The sequence below is a fragment of the Penicillium paradoxum genome (assembly GCF_028828445.1).
Source record: "Penicillium paradoxum strain IBT 22861 chromosome Unknown utg000005l_segment0_segment0, whole genome shotgun sequence".
In the NCBI taxonomy this organism is placed as follows: domain Eukaryota; kingdom Fungi; phylum Ascomycota; class Eurotiomycetes; order Eurotiales; family Aspergillaceae; genus Penicillium; species Penicillium paradoxum.
This window is the reverse complement of record NW_026643183.1, coordinates 410851-427413: the sequence shown is the minus strand read 5'-3', so window position 1 is coordinate 427413 and position 16563 is coordinate 410851. Positions and strand designations below refer to the sequence as shown.

General features: G+C 49.2%; 5 protein-coding genes across 5 annotated transcripts; 1 reads left to right on the top strand and 4 right to left on the bottom strand.

Moving 5' to 3' along the window:
* Positions 1–174: 174 nt before the first annotated feature.
* N7457_005197 (uncharacterized protein) lies at positions 175–1464 on the bottom strand (the record flags this gene model as incomplete). Its single annotated transcript, XM_057176242.1, has 4 exons — positions 175–222; positions 273–796; positions 856–1285; positions 1363–1464. 4 exons carry the CDS (start codon positions 1462–1464, stop codon positions 175–177), a joined length of 1104 nt encoding a protein of 367 aa, XP_057030544.1.
* Positions 1465–1716: 252 nt separating this feature from the next.
* Positions 1717–2470, bottom strand: N7457_005196 (uncharacterized protein; the record flags this gene model as incomplete). Its single annotated transcript, XM_057176241.1, has 3 exons — positions 1717–2071; positions 2119–2286; positions 2343–2470. 3 exons carry the CDS (start codon positions 2468–2470, stop codon positions 1717–1719), a joined length of 651 nt encoding a protein of 216 aa, XP_057030543.1.
* A 4104-nt stretch (positions 2471–6574) lies between these two features.
* N7457_005195 (putative isochorismatase family hydrolase) lies at positions 6575–7470 on the top strand (the record flags this gene model as incomplete). Its single annotated transcript, XM_057176240.1, has 4 exons — positions 6575–6664; positions 6710–7022; positions 7078–7297; positions 7380–7470. The coding sequence occupies 4 exons, from the start codon at positions 6575–6577 to the stop codon at positions 7468–7470; spliced, it is 714 nt and encodes a 237-aa protein (XP_057030542.1).
* Positions 7471–8161: 691 nt separating this feature from the next.
* Positions 8162–10540, bottom strand: N7457_005194 (transcription factor domain-containing protein; the record flags this gene model as incomplete). The annotated part of the gene is made up of 1 exon (XM_057176239.1): positions 8162–10540. The coding sequence occupies one exon, from the start codon at positions 10538–10540 to the stop codon at positions 8162–8164; it is 2379 nt and encodes a 792-aa protein (XP_057030541.1).
* A 4929-nt stretch (positions 10541–15469) lies between these two features.
* On the bottom strand, positions 15470–16247 carry N7457_005193 (proteasome assembly chaperone 4 family protein; the record flags this gene model as incomplete). The annotated part of the gene is made up of 2 exons (XM_057176238.1): positions 15470–15718; positions 16023–16247. The coding sequence occupies 2 exons, from the start codon at positions 16245–16247 to the stop codon at positions 15470–15472; spliced, it is 474 nt and encodes a 157-aa protein (XP_057030540.1).
* Between the last annotated feature and the right edge of the window lie 316 nt (positions 16248–16563).

The following is a 16563-nucleotide window of genomic DNA, read 5'->3' as shown; positions in this document are numbered from 1 at the left end:
TTGTGCAGTAGAGCTTTAGCTGAAGATAACTAACTTCGAGTACAAAAGAAATCCACCGGAAGCCGGGACTACGCCCAAATCTATAATTGAAGATATGTGAAACGAATTGAAGAATAAGGTGGCGGTGACAGGAGAAAGCATGCTCCTGCAAAGTAGGGGTATAGCATGAACTCTCTAAATCTTCGACAACGGCGGCTTGTTTTGCTTTAACCGCACAACACCCTATGATCAGTTAGCTTCGGCTTTATCAGAATGAAACAGGACACACATACCTCTTGCATACAAGTAGCAATGAGCAGTCCATCCTTGGACCAAATCTTCTGGATTCCCAAGCCTCGTCCTTCGCCAGCCCACGGGCTCTCCATCTCGGTCAACATCCACTCATCAGCACGGAAGGCACGCGGATTGTGGAAATAAATAGAGTGGTCCAAGCTGACCATCATGCCAACTTCCTTATGATCTGCATCTGTTTTGCTCTTCGCGACCTTATTCAAGGCACCTTCTACACGACGACGCAGCTCTGCAGCTTCCTCTTCTTTCAACTCCTTCAAAGCCCGATGGATATCCTCATCGTCAAGATCAGATGGGTTCTTAAGCGCGTTCAGAAGCTTCTCAAGCTCAGCAGGGGAAGAGAATCGTGGGATATCGTGGACGACGGCGACAGTGCCGATGAAGTAACTATCGGTGATATAGGCCAATGCCGACAAGTGGGCCTGGTTTCCACCCTGCTCGGAGATTGCGCCTCGGGCGCGAATATATCGGCGGATCTTTTTATCTTCTGGATTGGGGGAAGTGCCTATCATCGCGAGTGCCATTAGTACATGCGAAAATACAGGGCTGCCGAGAAACACCTACGGTTCACAATGCCCGCCTTCCTTGATTCAAACGGACCCCCACCCGCATTGCTGAGGGCTTTCAAACTTCCCGGCTCGGCATCCTCGGGCAATGGGACCTCCGGCTTAGACACGGCGTGGTGGATCGTCTTCTCGCCACCACTGCCAACGCGACTGAAGCTCAACGTGGTGGTGAAGATCGGCCGGCCCCGTTGCCGCGCCTGCACGGTTCGGGTGATGAAGCTCCGGCCGTCGCGGACGCGCTCCACATGGTATAGGATTGGGATTTCGGAGTCGCCGGCAAGCACAAAGTAGCAGTGCATGCTGTGGACGGCGTAGTCGGCGGGGACGGTCCGCATGGCTGCTGATAGGGACTGCGCGATCGCAGCGCCACCGTAAATGCCTCGAGCTCCGGGGGGATGCCATAGCGGACGGGTATTGGTGAAGACGTCCTAAATAGCAAAAGAAATGGCCTGTTAGAATGTGGCCGTCCGTTTCCGCGATATACACATTCGAGGTGAGGTCATACTGGGCCGAGGTCCACCACTGGCGTCAGGTCGAGGACATTTTCGATAAGAGATTTGGAATGGTCCTGCGCGGGGGGATCGAAAAGCGTCACGCGTTTGGCCATCTTTGCAGATCAGAAGGCACAGAACAAGGAGGTTGAATGAAAAATCCCGGGGTCGCCGAGGTTGAGGGAAGTGTCGTGGACTTTAAATGCGCTCGGTGTTCGCGGGAACAGCCGAGGTCCAGCTCGCGATGACTCCTAATCAGGACTACGAGAGATGCTACTCGTCAGTGGGAATCAACATTAATGAATAATCCAACTTCAATTACTCGATTAATTAGATGCTCGTACTCATACAATCCAAACATTCGCAGGTTATAACGGGGTTGCAGGGGAGTTCCAGTACTTCTGCGCCGCTTCATCCTGTGGTAAATCGAAGCGATAAGTGTTTCGTACCAGTTCAGGCGATGGCGCACTGTGATTCTGTTCCCCTAATAAACGAAGCAGCTGGCGTCGTTGCAGCTCTTCGTCACTAAGTAGCAGTGTGCTTTCCTCCCCTGGGTGACGGCAACACTCGCGATATATCAACATTGCCGCGGTCGCATAACACACAGCAAAGGCTGTAGGGAGACAGATTCCCACAATTGGCAGAGTATTCATCTGTGTGCCCCGTCCATGGATATGAAACAGGATATTCAGGAGCGCGAGTACATCGGCCATCGAACACGGGCTGCAACCGTTAGTCTCCGATACGAGACATCCTCACTTCGGACTCACATGAAGATCGACTGGAGGAGGAAGCGTAGTCTGTGCTGATGGGCGAAGGCAATCAGGACTGACATAGCGTGGGATACCCCGATAAACACGAAGGCACAGACATTAGTAGCCGTGGCATCGATTCGCAATTCATGAGGATACCCGATTATCACAGCCAGCATCATATACCTACACGGGGGTTTATAGTTAGCAGTGGAGTCAAGCGCGCGAGATATCAAACTGACCCCACTAGCTGCAAAGCCGCAAACGAAGCTGCTGCCAACTTCCATGGCCAGGATACCTCGGTCGCATCGTTCCGGGGTTTAGTCTGGTTGGAGGTAGTCCATATTGCTTTATATGGGGAAATGCGCATACTGACGCTTATGCCAAGCGTGCATAGACGACCGCCAAATGGTGGCAGAGAGATGGAGGAAGCGGGCAGCAGAAGCAAAACTCAAAAACAAGTGTTAAGTTGGATACGCTCCCCAACGAGGCAACGGAGTAAAGAGCTGAGTTCCTGCGGAGGGGAGGTTGGAAGCAGAACTGGAGGAACTGCAGCTGCGGTCCGTGACCCCTCTGTGTTGTAAGAGGCTCATTTAGGCAAACCGGCCTGCAGTAGTCTCTTAGCTGCGACGATCTGACGACGCGTCAGTCGCGAAGAATGCCCATAAACGGTGATAACCGTTATGGCCTGAGAATCTAGTTCTGGCGAAGGTTATCTCTACAGGGTAACTACATGAAAGGCATGGCTAGTGGATAGTCAATGGCTATTGTGCACTGTGTTCTTAAACACGAGAGCACCAGATTCTGAAGTTTAAATATGAACCAAGTCCAAACTCCTGATCGACAATTCGACTCAGCCAACATCTGTGCTGATCTTTCATCTGCAAGTAACCGGCAACCATCCCTTGTTGATCTACTCCGTACGCCGTGCCTAGCTGCCTTTTGCGGCCTGATTATAGTTCGCTAGGAGATGTAGTACTATAGGTACAAAGGCTGATTGATGATTGTCCAAAGTGGAGGGGACATATCTTTAGATATTCCTTTCTATAGAAATCTTATAGCAAGTGATGTCCTATCCACTTCGTGTAATCAGTGGGCGCTAGGGAAATAGCGGATGAGATTAATGCAGCAGAAAGGATCAACTGTTACAAAGTATATGTTATTGCTACTTGCAGTTTTTATGCACTCAACCTATAAAGCTTATAAATCTTTTTTTCGCAACTTTGTTTCAACCGTGTTTAGTTCAATATACGGTGATGATTGTCCAACATTATGTATGCAGACATCTAAATGGGGTATCTGATCTCGAGGAAGTAATTTCACAGATAGAAGTCGGCATATGTAAGATAAAGAGAACCTGGAATTGGAAATTTGTTTGATCTTCCTGGACCTGCAATTTAAGTCCATCCTTGTACGGAGTAGACCTTGCTTCGTCCCTATCCCACACCCTCAACTGGATGTCTTCGATTTTATTGCGACTGTAAGCGCCGGTCTCACATTGACAAATGCAGTCAGACTGGACATGCAACCGTCTAAATTAAAATGCACTAACCAAGCCCCTTATAATACAGCTTCTATAGAGATTCCGACGGAGTCCGCAGGCCAACCCGAAACCCAAATTAGCGTAGCACTGACAGCGCGATGGGGGAGCATCTGCGAGGAATCTCAAGTCCCATGAAGACACAGGAACATTGTGAAAATATTCTATGTGTCATCTTGCCTCTAGATATCCTGCAGATAATGTTCGATATTTGTGCTTAATACTTTTATCTAGGTCGTTTCTATTCACCTGCTTCACAATGAGCTCGATATGATGGTATGTTTATAGTCCTATTTAAGTAGTTTCCCAGAGCATCAAATCTGATCGAATCTTCGCTATTGTTGTGATTTAGTGTGCTCATATGGAAGCATACATATACCACTGGTATATTAGACTTAAAACAACACTAATCCACATTGGAAGGATCACACATACCTCCTAACAAGATTGCGAATTTCATATGCTTTCATTAACGTGCAATGATGGATGACTGTAGAACCTGATCTTCAACACCGATGTCGGAACAACCTTCAAGGCTAGTATTGCTAACCGAAACACGTGCCATCGCCTACTCTACTCGAATCGAACAGATCCTAAGCGGGTCGTGGGATCAGTGACTGTAGGAGAGAGCCTCCCAATTCTACTAGTGTTGGGAGGTGTCCAGCTTCCGCCGTTTCACAACAAACAAGATGTGGATAGTAGATTGGCAACAGATAGCAACGCGAGCTCAAGTAGCGTAGTTTCTAGTAACTTCTGTTCAAGGCGCGGGTGATCTTGCCATTTCCACTGAAAAAGGAGAAAACGACAAAGTAATCTCACACCGCTATATTGCATAAAGACAAGTAGGTAGTCATAAAATACAGCGTAGCATCATCACTGGCTTAGATGCGGGATAGTGAAACACAATCAATGACAGAAAGCTGGCATCTCCGTCGGAAATTTCGAGAATCTCAAACATGACTCCATCCGTATTGAAGACGGGCATATAGGAAAGCATATGTCTTAGATTCTCGGGACCTGATTCGTGAGCATGACCAAAACGGGTTATTTATTCGCTCCGCAGGAAGTGGCTCGTCTAGATATCCTATATGGTAGATGGCATCTATGGAGATCGCCAACTCTTACCCTAAGCATCCCATAAGCACACCCGGAAACTTGGATCAGGTCTTTAGGTTTGCATCAGATTGGCTATGTCGGCGAGGCTAGTACCTTATCAAATGGGGCTGCCAGAGACTAATAGCCTCCAGCTGGCTATACGAGAGTTTGGCGTTAAGAAGAGAAAGATAGCCCATGTGAAGGGATAAATTACCAGGATTATGTCTTGTTGGTGTCTGCATAACTTGGCATTGTGTTGGTGACGATGTGGGTGAATCAGGGTGCCGGGGACTGAAGTCGAGTGACGAAGCGAAACTTATAGAAAAAAAAGGAAAAGCAAACCAAAAACAATATACTCATTGGCCAGCTGAGCTCATTTGGAGAAGTGCATGTTTAGCCTAATGTGACGGGATGCTGATACATGCTGACAGACAGATTATAGTCCATGCTGTGAGACACTTGATAACGCTAAACAGAGCTAAACAGCACTAAATAACGCTAAAGTGAGAGACAAATCTGGCTTTTTAGGGCCTGCCCAGCCGACAGGTGGAAGTTCAGCCATGACTCAATTTCCGTTTAATATCGAGTGCGAGTGGATCTGCTGGACCCTCAAACCACCCTGGCTTTCGGGTTTGTTGAGAGATATTGTGTGGCCCCCTGTAATAGCCTTGTGGCCTGCAAGAAAGGCATACTGAGACATAGTATTGCCACGTATGTATCATTGTTATCCAACCATGGGATTTTACAAGGTCACTAGTCCCTTCGCAGTCCCTGTAAACAGTCACCTTCAACCGGCAAATCGGGCTCATAATCTGTGATGCTCTATATGGCTTGAATCAAAACTCAAAACGACCAAGCAGTTCTGGGATTTGGTGGCTTCGGCCCTCACCCTTTCCCGGGAATTGTAGATTTCCCCGGTCCTTGACAGTCCGAGATAATGTTTCGGAAATCACCCGAGATATTGTTCAAAGGCGAAATAAATTGCCAGGGAGAAAAAGTATTTATACAGACGAAGCCAGGAATGAAGCGATGCCTGCATGTGACAGAGGGCTTTATATCAAGGATACCGGGATGGTGCAAACATTACCTACACAGTCAATCGAGACCCAGTTTAGTCCTGATGTACTTGGAAGAAATATGTATATTGATGTAGATTACTCCACAATAGGAGCCAACTGTGAGGGCTTATCCACTCCCTTCTTGAGGAATGCCCTCTAATTTCGACTGCAACTCAACAACTGCACAATGTGCCATCGTCCAAAGTCAAAACTAAACCTCTATACCGAAAACAGAAAGAGAACAAATATATCTCGATGAGCTATACCGGGGTAATTTAAACCAGAAACCCGAAAACCCAACGATGGCTGCTCTCCATGCATGCCATCCCGCCGGGACAAAACTAGAGCATGCTACCTCCGGGGTTAGGGACTCAAAATAAAGGAGAATAGATACTTCTCTACTCCAACGCCCTGTCACAATCTTGTAAGCTCCAAGCCCCGTAATACGACTGTTTCTTCGGGATCCCTGTCTAGCCGTTTCTGCAAGCCAAGACATGGCCGTTACCCTTTTCGGATACCTCAAGCACTGGCAGCAACGCACTGGCATCAAACAACGCCGATACCACAACACAGGATCAAACAGTCAGCAAAACCAGAGACTTTGTCATGATTATGAGATCCCGGAGAGAGACTGTATCTCGGGGACGCCGAGTCCAGGAGCATCGCAAAGACCTCATCTCGAGGTATAAAAGCAAATTCATATCCAAATCTCAAAAGTATATCCAAACAACCCAGAGATCCCCAGTGCCTCCCACATCCTCCAAAAAGCATCTCCACCAAAATGCACTTCTCCGCTGGAATCAAAGCAGCCCTGCTGCTCGCAGCCTCCATCCCCGCGCAAGCCTGGAACAGACTAGACAAGGACAACGCCGTAAGCCAACCTCCCCCAGCATACCGAGCACTCTAACAACCCCAGGCCCTCCTCGTCATCGACCACCAAGTCGGCCTCGCCCAAGTCGTGCGCGACTTCAACACAAACGACTTCCGCAACAACATCCTCGGCCACGCCGCTCTCGGCAACGTCTTCAACCTCCCAACCGTGCTAACCACCTCCTCCGACGCCGGCCCCAACGGCCTAATGCTCAAGGAGATAATGGACATGCACCCCAACGCAACTCTCGTCCGTCGCCAGGGCGAAGTCAACGCCTGGGACAACGCGGATTTCCGCGCTGCCGTCAAAGCAACCGGCAAGAAGCAGCTGATCATCGCCGGCATCGTTACGGAAGTTTGTAAGTCAAGCCAAATCCCCCAAAAAAGAAATGCAGTGCTGAGACCTCATCTCAGGCACCTCTTTCCTCGCTCTGTCGCTTGTTGATGCGGGATACGAGGTCTTCGCCAATACCGATGCTAGCGGGACTTTCGATATCCGTCTTGCGGAGGATGCGAATCGGCGCATGGAGAAGGCTGGTGTTACGCTTATGGGTCTGTTTGGGATTGTCTGTGATCTTATGCGTGATTGGCGTAAGACTCCTGGTCTGACTGAGGTTTTGCCCTTCCTTGATAAGTATGCAATTCTTTGTTTTTTTTCGGTTGGGGAGTGTTCTGTGGAATTTGCTAACGATTGGCGCTTTTTTTTCCTTGCGCAGGTATCAGTTTGCTTACGGTCTTGTGGCGCGTCACCATGCCGGGGCTCTTCAGAATGGTACGCTTTTCCCTGTTGAGAAGGGCTTGATCTAAATTTGTTTATGGGGTTGATGGTGAGTATCAAGGTGGTTGGGAAAGAGAGGAAAGAAGGACTGTAGGGGGATAGAGGAATGAGAGGATAAAAGGGGGAAAATAAAGTGCTGCTTTTTTGGTCTTTGGGTGTCTGATATGTAGTTTTCTTTAGAAAATAGGAGTTTGAGTCTGGATATTGATTCAAATACCATCCCTCTCGCAATATTGGGGGATTAGCTCAGGTTTTGTGATTACAGTTGTAGCTGGGAGTTGAGAACTCGATCATCGCATAGAGAGAAAGAGCGAAGACTGAAACTCTTCGTTGGAATGTGATAACGTGTTGCTAAATATATACAAACAAAGATAAGAAAGCTTATAAACAAGTACTTGGGCATGGGGTATCGGCAATGCAATATTTGCAAGCAGGGATATAAAGAATCCAGAAGCAGCAAATGAGAAACAGCCACCGTGGCAAAAAGAAAAACCACCCACACTCATTCGCACAAGCTCCAGACCTTGGTCAAGAGCGATGCGCGATAGAGCGAGGTGATGATATGCGATCGGTGGAGGGAGAACGGGTATGACGTAGGCGCGTGAAGAGAGCGAGGATTAAATGTCGCATGTGGAATACAGCGTGGTCTCGATGCAACGAACCCCGAAGACAAGTAGAGGGGAATATAAAAGCAACATGTCAACGAATAGAAATACCCGCTCAAATAATGCTAGCAATCGTCATGCGTGAATGCGCCGAACCCGACCGTCTGTCTGTGTCAGAAACCGGTTCTGGCGGAAGAGTAGAAGAGGAAGAAGGCTCCTGCTTCAGCTGTCCTGCGGGAACGTCTCTTTGCCCGTAGGCCATGTGATGTTGCTGCTGCTGATACCGATGTTGTGCGGTAAAGAGATCTTGAACGGTCTTCTCGATCCAGTCCCATCCCGTCCATTCGGCATCGGCATCTAGCTCAGCTTGACGGCCTGAAGAAGCAGGCGTCGATATGCCCATTGACCCCAGCTGAGACCCTGTCTCGGATCCATGCCACACCCAGCTCCCATCGCTAGTTCCCTGCATATCGCCCGAAACGTAGGCCATCATTTCCTCGTCGCGGTCGATATCAGGGGCATGGTTATCGGAGAGACGGTTTCGGACGAGGCGGCGCAGGAAGAAAGCGAGATAGCGGCCGCAGGCTGCGTTCACGGCGCGTACGTCGCCAATCGATGCGAGTGCTTGTACGCAGGCCAATGCAGCTGCGTACTCTGCGCGGAAAAGAAGGAGGAGCGTACAGCGCCAAATGTGCGTGCAGAGCAGGGAGCTGGCGCAGGAAGCGAAGAGAGATCGAGGGTCATTAACACCCGGCGATCCGGGATGAGTTGGGTAATTGCGCATACAGCGGGCGAGGATGTTGGCTGTGTCGAGGGCTGTGGAGACACAGTAATCCATTGCTGACGAGCGTACGATGTCTGGACAGAATGGGGAGATGTTGTGGCGGTGAAGGAGAAGGCGGGCGTTTTGAAGGTATATTACCGGAGCGAGAGAGCGCGGGTCAAGATCCTGGTCGGTTTTGGGGTGGAATTGGGCGGGGAATGTCGCGAGGCAGGTATTGAAGTGTAGTTCGAAGGTTTCAAGGGTGGCGGGGCTGATGGTTGCTGAGCGAAGAGTGCGCGTGAGTTGGCCGATGGATCGGACGACATGAATCGTAGCTAGCAGAGGTGTAGTTTGCTGGCTGTCCGGCACATTGCCCTTTTCTGTGATGTATTGTTCATCTACAGGACAGGGGAGATCAATATCGCAGTCTTGGTCATTGATCAACACTGGCTTCCCCATTTCCAGGGCGAGTAATCTGTCCCAAGCGTATAACCCCCACCACACACGCTTTCGCATCTCCGCTTCGACTGCAGGCCACGGCCCGGATTCGATGTGCAGCCCAATCTCTTGGGCCACGCGCACCGCCGAACCAATCCACACCCAACTAGCGGACTTGGAATTGACCTCGTAAAGAAAGATGCTTGCGAGAAGCGCCGCCCGAGCTCGATCCAGGTTGAAATGGTCGTGCCAAACATCGATAATCCCACAGGATGTGCGTATGTAACTTTTGCCTTCTTCTTCCCGATTCGGCTCGTTCGTGTGGATGACACCGCAGGCAAATACACCAAACAGCACAGCCGCCCATTCGTTCGAGACACCTAATAACGACCCCGACCGATAAACCTTTTCGTACTCTGCGATGAATATGGGCCAGTGCAGCACGGGAAGTATCGAGTGAATGCAGTTGAAATACTGTGCCAGTAAATGATCTGCTAGATTCTTTGGCGGCAGCTCCGGCGCATTGCTAGTCACCAATGACTCTGCACCCTGTTGGCAGTAAGGGTGGGGCACCTTCATGATCCCACGGCCGTAATGGCGAAGATTAGAGCGCACACCAGAAAAGTCCTGTGGAATGGGCGCCTTGGATCGGCGCACGGGTCGGTATTCGATTTCAGGCAACTTGATCATCGATTGCTGAACATCATCATCGATCAAACGATCGGGTCGCATCATGCCTGTCTGGAGGTGCTTTAATTGCTGTTTGGTGGTATGTAATTGCTTTTCTAGGTCTTGGACCTGTTTGATTGATGACATGCGGCGATTCGTTTCTTTGGTGAACTGACAGTGGACCCTGCGATTGTTACATTCGGTGCAACTGGACGACTCCGAGGCGTCGCATTTGACTTTGCGCTCGCGACAAGCATCGCAACTAGGATCTTTTCTACGCTGACGGTATGCGCGCTTCTGCTGTAATTGCGCGGCGGTTTGTGGTCCATGTCCAGGGCTGGTTTGGTAGAGACCTGGGGCCGAGCCCAGTGGCGGCGCATCGGGCAGCGCACCGCTCTCGGCTGGTGAGCCAGAGGCCGAGTCGTAAAATCGCGGGTATGGTGATGTGGCCGGCGCAGCTAGCTGCTGCGGCATGGGCTGCAAGAGATGAGACATTCGCATGCCGCTGTCAGGTCTGCTCGGCGGAGCGGAAAGCAAGGCGGGAGTCGGGAATGCGCCCGACGTCACCGACTGCACGGGTGGGAGCTCATAGCCCGGGTTACCACGATAATGAGAAGACTGCATGGCAGGGAAATGTAATCCCACGACAATGGGCGAAAGGGCAAATATAACAGAAAAGCAAAAGAAAGAAAGCGTGGAGAGGCCTAGACAACTCAGATAAGGGCTATCGCCACAGAGGTCCCAAGGCCATTCAAGGTATCAGCCTACTATTCGCACAAAGATTGCGCCATGTTGGAGATTGAAGATTGGTGAGAGAAATAAGGATAGCAAATAACAAGAAAGTAATCAGACACTCGGGGTTGTGGAAGTATGCAACTGCCGAGGTTGGGAAGTGAAGATCGAGGAATCTTGTGAAGAAAGGGGATATCGAGAATGCAAAAGACGTCCAAAGATGACAAGACTCCGAGGGGAAGAAAAAAAGAAAAAAAAGGGAAACGGGAAATCGAAAAAAAAGGGCAAAAAAAGCGAACCAGATCGACGCAGAGAGAGAGAGAGGGATTGCGATCTTCCTAACTCCATCAGGGTCCCGTATTCAAAATCCCATGCTATACACCAATTTAACTTCAGATCACGGAGAATATTGCAAGGGAACATTGGTTTTACGGAATCTGCAGCCGACGGATCTAGCCCGAGCCCAAAATAGACTGTATCCTCTTTGCTTGTTCATTACTCGATCATACCACAGTCCACAGTCAACAGTCGACAGTCGACAGTCGACAGACCACGGAGTACTCCGTACTCTGTCCATCACGACAATCACATTGGGGAACAGACCTCCAAAAAAACCAGCCCGAGATCGGCAGTGGCAGTGTTGGAGACCAGAAGAAACTGATGTCCCAGCGGTCCACTAAGCGCCTGGTATTTGATGAACCTTGTCTCTTTCGCTCAATCCGGTGTAAGGTGGCTCCCACAGTGTTGACCTATACATCACAGGTCCCACTTAGTTTGACAGAAGATACCTGGAGACTTGGAATGGGCTACGATCCAAGAGTACCTCCGCGGGCTTCAACGGAGCCCGATCAATATACTCCGTATGGAGTACCCTTATAGCGATAGGGCGTTGGTTCCCCATCACAACCCCAAGGAAAATGACTTCGGACACGAAAGAGACCAAAAAAAAAAAAACAAGGAAAAGGAACGGAGAATACGTGGACCACGAAGATCTCGGCGCCCGCCGTGCCGCCTCCTCTTCGTTTCATCTTCTGCACAAGCCCTGATGATCGACTTCGGAAGTCATGCACCGGACCACATGGAATAGGCCGGATGGTTGGCCCGGGACCCAGTGGCAAGAGCCAATCCTTTTTGACTGAGGCCACTGCCGAGGATCTGCTCGCCTATCAGAGCCCTGTTCAGTCTGAATGAGTTTCCCGAGCTTTAACCGAACTTTGCCTTTACGTCTTACTCAGGGTTCGAGACTAGCATGGAAAGAGATTTACGCCTTCTTCTGGTCCTCCAATATAGTCCAAATTAACTGGACCCCCGTTTCTGTACTGTTGGCAACCCCGGCCTCCGGGGTTGCAACCGGACTGGGTGTGGTGCCGAGACAGAACGGATAATATATCCAGGGGGAACCCACTGGCCCCCTGTCCCCACGAGCCCGGGGTTGGTCACAGGACACATGTTGAACTGTGAAATGCTGTGCAGGGGGAAAGCAACCAAAAAGAAGAAAAGAGAGCACAGACAGCCTCAGCCGCCTTTGGTTAGGCCCCAACCTTGCCAGGTTACTGATGTGCCTGGCAATCCGATCGGCTCACCAAGTAAATCAGAGAAGAAGGGGGAAAGAGGACCAACACCTCCGACCGGGTCGTATCGCTCTATGACATTCGGCCCTTGCAGATTCACTTGTACTCCGTACTAGCGGGGACCATTCTCAATGTCGCCATCGAAACTTGCCTCTTTTCCCCGCACACCCTCGGTTAGAAGATAGGCTTGGTACGGAGTATGTACTCCGTACTTGGACTCCCTCCGACGCCAACTGCGACTAACACACTTATGGGGCCCTACCGTCGAACTTAATTTGTACAAAGGTACTATCATACGAAAAAAAGTCATGTTCCGGTCTGGGTAACAGGGGCTGTGAGTACTCCGTATGCACGAGCTTAACGCTTAACCATAATAGAGAAGCTCACTCGGTTCATGCCGCCCGGGATTATGATCCATCGAACATGCAGGGGGTGTCGGTACGAATGCCTCGCGCGCATTGACCTTGCCTGTATACCTGTCAATCCCTGCAGAAATATCCGTTGTTAGCTTGCACCTAGCGTCGAACAGGTGCTTTTTTCCCCCCCTTGGGACTCGGGAAGTTGCGGTGTAGTTCTTCCATTAGATGTGCAGTCACTTAATCTACAATCTTCCTTCCTATTGGGCTCGTCAGGGGTCGACACGTGGACTATCAATTGCCGCACCTGGGACATACTCCGTACTCCGTACGCAGTACGGAGTACCAGGTGGTACGTTATACATCCCTCCATACGTCACGGCAATTGACTGCGAGATGACCAATCTATACGAAAGACAAATGGGGGCCAAAACCTGCCCATGGAGAACACTCTAAATACGCGCCCCGAATGTGGAAATCGAGCCCACAATGTCCACTTTTGAGAGACGGCCAACGTCCCATATTGTAGCCATGCTATCGGTCTGGGATACACGGTGAAAATCCACCTCTTGGCAATGACAAACGTCATCCTCTGAAATTTTCATCCTCGCATTCAAAGGAGCATTCCTGGAAACTCTTCCGTGCAGCCATCGGTCAATGCCCCACAGCGGGAGCAACGATCGAGATGAAACACCCGTTAACCGAGTCATTCCGATTTGCTCTGCGAGTCAACTGTCACGGTGGTCACCCGAGGCTCCCGATGTCTTCCGTGGGCTAGTCGGCGGATGTGTCTCAGATCAATTTGGGGGCCTTACTTAGGCACTGGCTTAAGGGCTTCGGGTAGGACCCGAGTGGACTTTTCATTTGATTTTTGTCTTTCCCTTGGAGATGTCTCAGCGGAGGACTCCGCTTGCAGGATCCTGAATCATTTGTGGGTTTCATTATGGCGTTATTGAAATGCAAGTGAGGTGTTGACGCTGCTAATGTGGAGTCGTAAGCATGTCCACTGTAGATGCAACGGTGATATCCATCATCGATAGTACATATTATGCTGCGGTATCAATTGAGGAAATATGTCTCTCATATTACAACCCTTATCTAGAGCTAACCTATGTTGAGGTCGGATTCCAAGAAGCTTACTCTGTTCCAGCGCAGATTCGTTAGAACATCCCCATCTCCAGGTGCCAGGTGCCAAGTGCTACGTCGTCGCAGGACTATTGTGGTTCACAGGCACACTGTTTCTCTCAATATGCATTAAATCGAATATGCAGATGAGATGTCAAACCAGGGAATGCGCAAATATCGATGCTTTTATTTCGTACGAAAACTCGTAGATAAAATCTTAACAGACCTGACTCTTTGCTTGTCTTGTTTTCTGTCCCTGGTTATAGCAAAAGTCTCGAATACTACCAGAGAAGTATAATATTTTTGGATTATCTTCTCATCGGCATCGTCTTAGCTCTCTTTGCAGATGTAATCTCGAGATGTCCACTGTCCCATCCTTCTCAATGTCTCTCCTGGGAGCTCCTGTTGCAAAGCCTTTCGGCTAACGTTATCATTCTAGACGATGGACACCAACAACAGAGACAAAACAAGCCGAGACTTTGCAGGACTGGGCTTTTTCGAAATCCGAGGACCAAATTTTCTGATCCTCTTGTCGTGGTGGCCCTAAAAGGAATTGTTCATTGGTGTTAACCCTCCAGAGACCCAAACAAGCTCGACATCGGGCAGGTTGCATCATGACTTCTCGAAGGCTTCCTTCATATCTGCTGAATGATTATTCGTGTATGGGGCTCCCGTAGTAGATCCAGCATGAGCAAGACCGCATGTATTCGAATGTCGCATAAAGTCCCAGAGCGTTGAGGCCTTCCCAAACCGTAGTTGTGTTATTGTTCATAATAGTATCATGACAAAGAGTAGAGACCATGATTACCTCGGTGAAATACCACTGTGGTCAGCAGCAAAACACCCAAGATAGACGATTGTTTCTTGCTCATCTTGCAAACAAAAACTTGTCAAGTAACAAGATATCTAGTGAGACGTGCGGATGGAGGAAATCCAATGAGGAATGGTAACTACACGTACCCATGTAGATAAACTCTCTGGGTGGCAGCCTGGACTCAAAGGCTGTCGCGGCAATGCTTGATGGTCAGCGCATTACTGCTAACCATCGCCGCACTTCTGATCCCTCTCAGCTGTTGAAACCAAAGTCACTCTCACGAGTGTCTTAAAAAGGAAGAGATATGATGATTAAAGGCACCTCAATAATCTTGATATTGATATGTGTTGCTCTAGCGAGAAGCTCTCCTTCGCCTCGACCGAGGAGCATATCATGCTTGAGACTCCTCAATTTGGTGTCGTGATTTGTTGATGAAAATGAGGTAGATTGAGGGGGAAGTTTTCGTGACCGGTGCAAGGAAGCAAGGTTGACTTAGGTATGTCACTCTCTACCAAAAGTAGAGTGTGTTGCCGAGCGTAAAATACAGTCTGTTCACTCAGAAAGGATACTCTCAGATAGATTATAAGTGTTTGGGTTATATAGTTGCCCCGGCCAGGATGAGGATAGCTTGATGTACAAGAGGAGGAGGAGGAGGAGGAGGAGAAGGAGGAGGAGAAGAAGAAGAAGAAGAAGAAGAAGAAGAAGACAGATCCTCATGGACTGGGAAAAGAGTGGGGGAACTGGTCATACAGCTAGAGGAAGCCTGAAAACAAAGAAAATAGGCAAACAAATAGTGCAGGACCAGTGGGAACCAGGAGATAGACACTATGGATTCTTCCGTATGATATTGGACACATAAGAGCGAGAAAGTCATGGTGAACGAAGCGAGGAAAGCGCGACCCAATGAGACATATGGATTTTGATTGGCAGGTGCTTGTATATAATAGAAAAAGAATTATTCGGTATTCCCAGCCTTCTCTTGCTTGTGCTCTTCCCATTGCTCCATGATCACGTTGACAATTTTGGCGAGGCCTTCCATTTCCTCCTCGACTTCGAGACCCATGGCATGTGGGTCGATACTGCACCCAACATAGACCGGGATGGAAAACCTTCTAGCCAGGATCTTGGCTATGCGGGTTGTGTATTCAATGCTAGACGCTGATGTGTAGAGTGTTGTTGATATTGTTGACTTGGGTGATGTGCGCTGGATTAAAGTCAGAAACATGCCCACGAATGCAATCAGTTCTATTCAAAGCAACAAAAAGAAGATAAAAGGATTTGGGGATATCTGCTCGATATGGCAAGTCTTCTGCCTGATTGGAGTTCGAAGGTGGGTAATAGATCGCAAATTGCAGTAGATTCCTCTTCATTCCGAACAGAGAAGGGTCATTTTAGAGCCAAGCCGAACAGTGAACTGATCATTGCATATTATATAGTATACACGAAGAGCATTTCCTGCATTTGAAACATGGCAAAAGGAGTTCGACGTTGATAGCAAAGATACTTACATCAGGCATGGCGTAAACGAAGCTCCCCATGGGCTTGATGGAGCCACCCGAGTCACCCGGTGTGGATGTGGCTAAAAACACCATGGCACAATGTCCCAAAAAGTTCAGGTGAACATGTGCCGTTGTATGCAGAGCTTTGGGCAACGTGAATGAAACCTCTCGAGGCTTGACACTGGGAGCGGTTAGCTCTGCTGAAGGAATTGCTGGCAGTGCTTCGGTCGCCATGGCTCTTGTTATTTTAGTTCTGTGGACAAGAAGAAAAGTCCAGTTCGAAAGAGTGTGATGTAGACGATGATCGAATCCAGACAATGGTTGAAGGGCTGGGATATTGATATCGAATCCCCGCCCTGGGAGGCCTCTACAATCGACGACAACAGCCCCTCGTGACTCAGCTCCTATTGGCTGACAACATTTTATTGCCGGCAGAAAATATCCCTGTGATCTATGCCTTCTTTACATCTTGAAGATAACTCTATGCTGCGTATTTTAGTAGAGTTGGGTCTGTGCAATCCAATGAATATACGCAAAACTATGGAAAGCC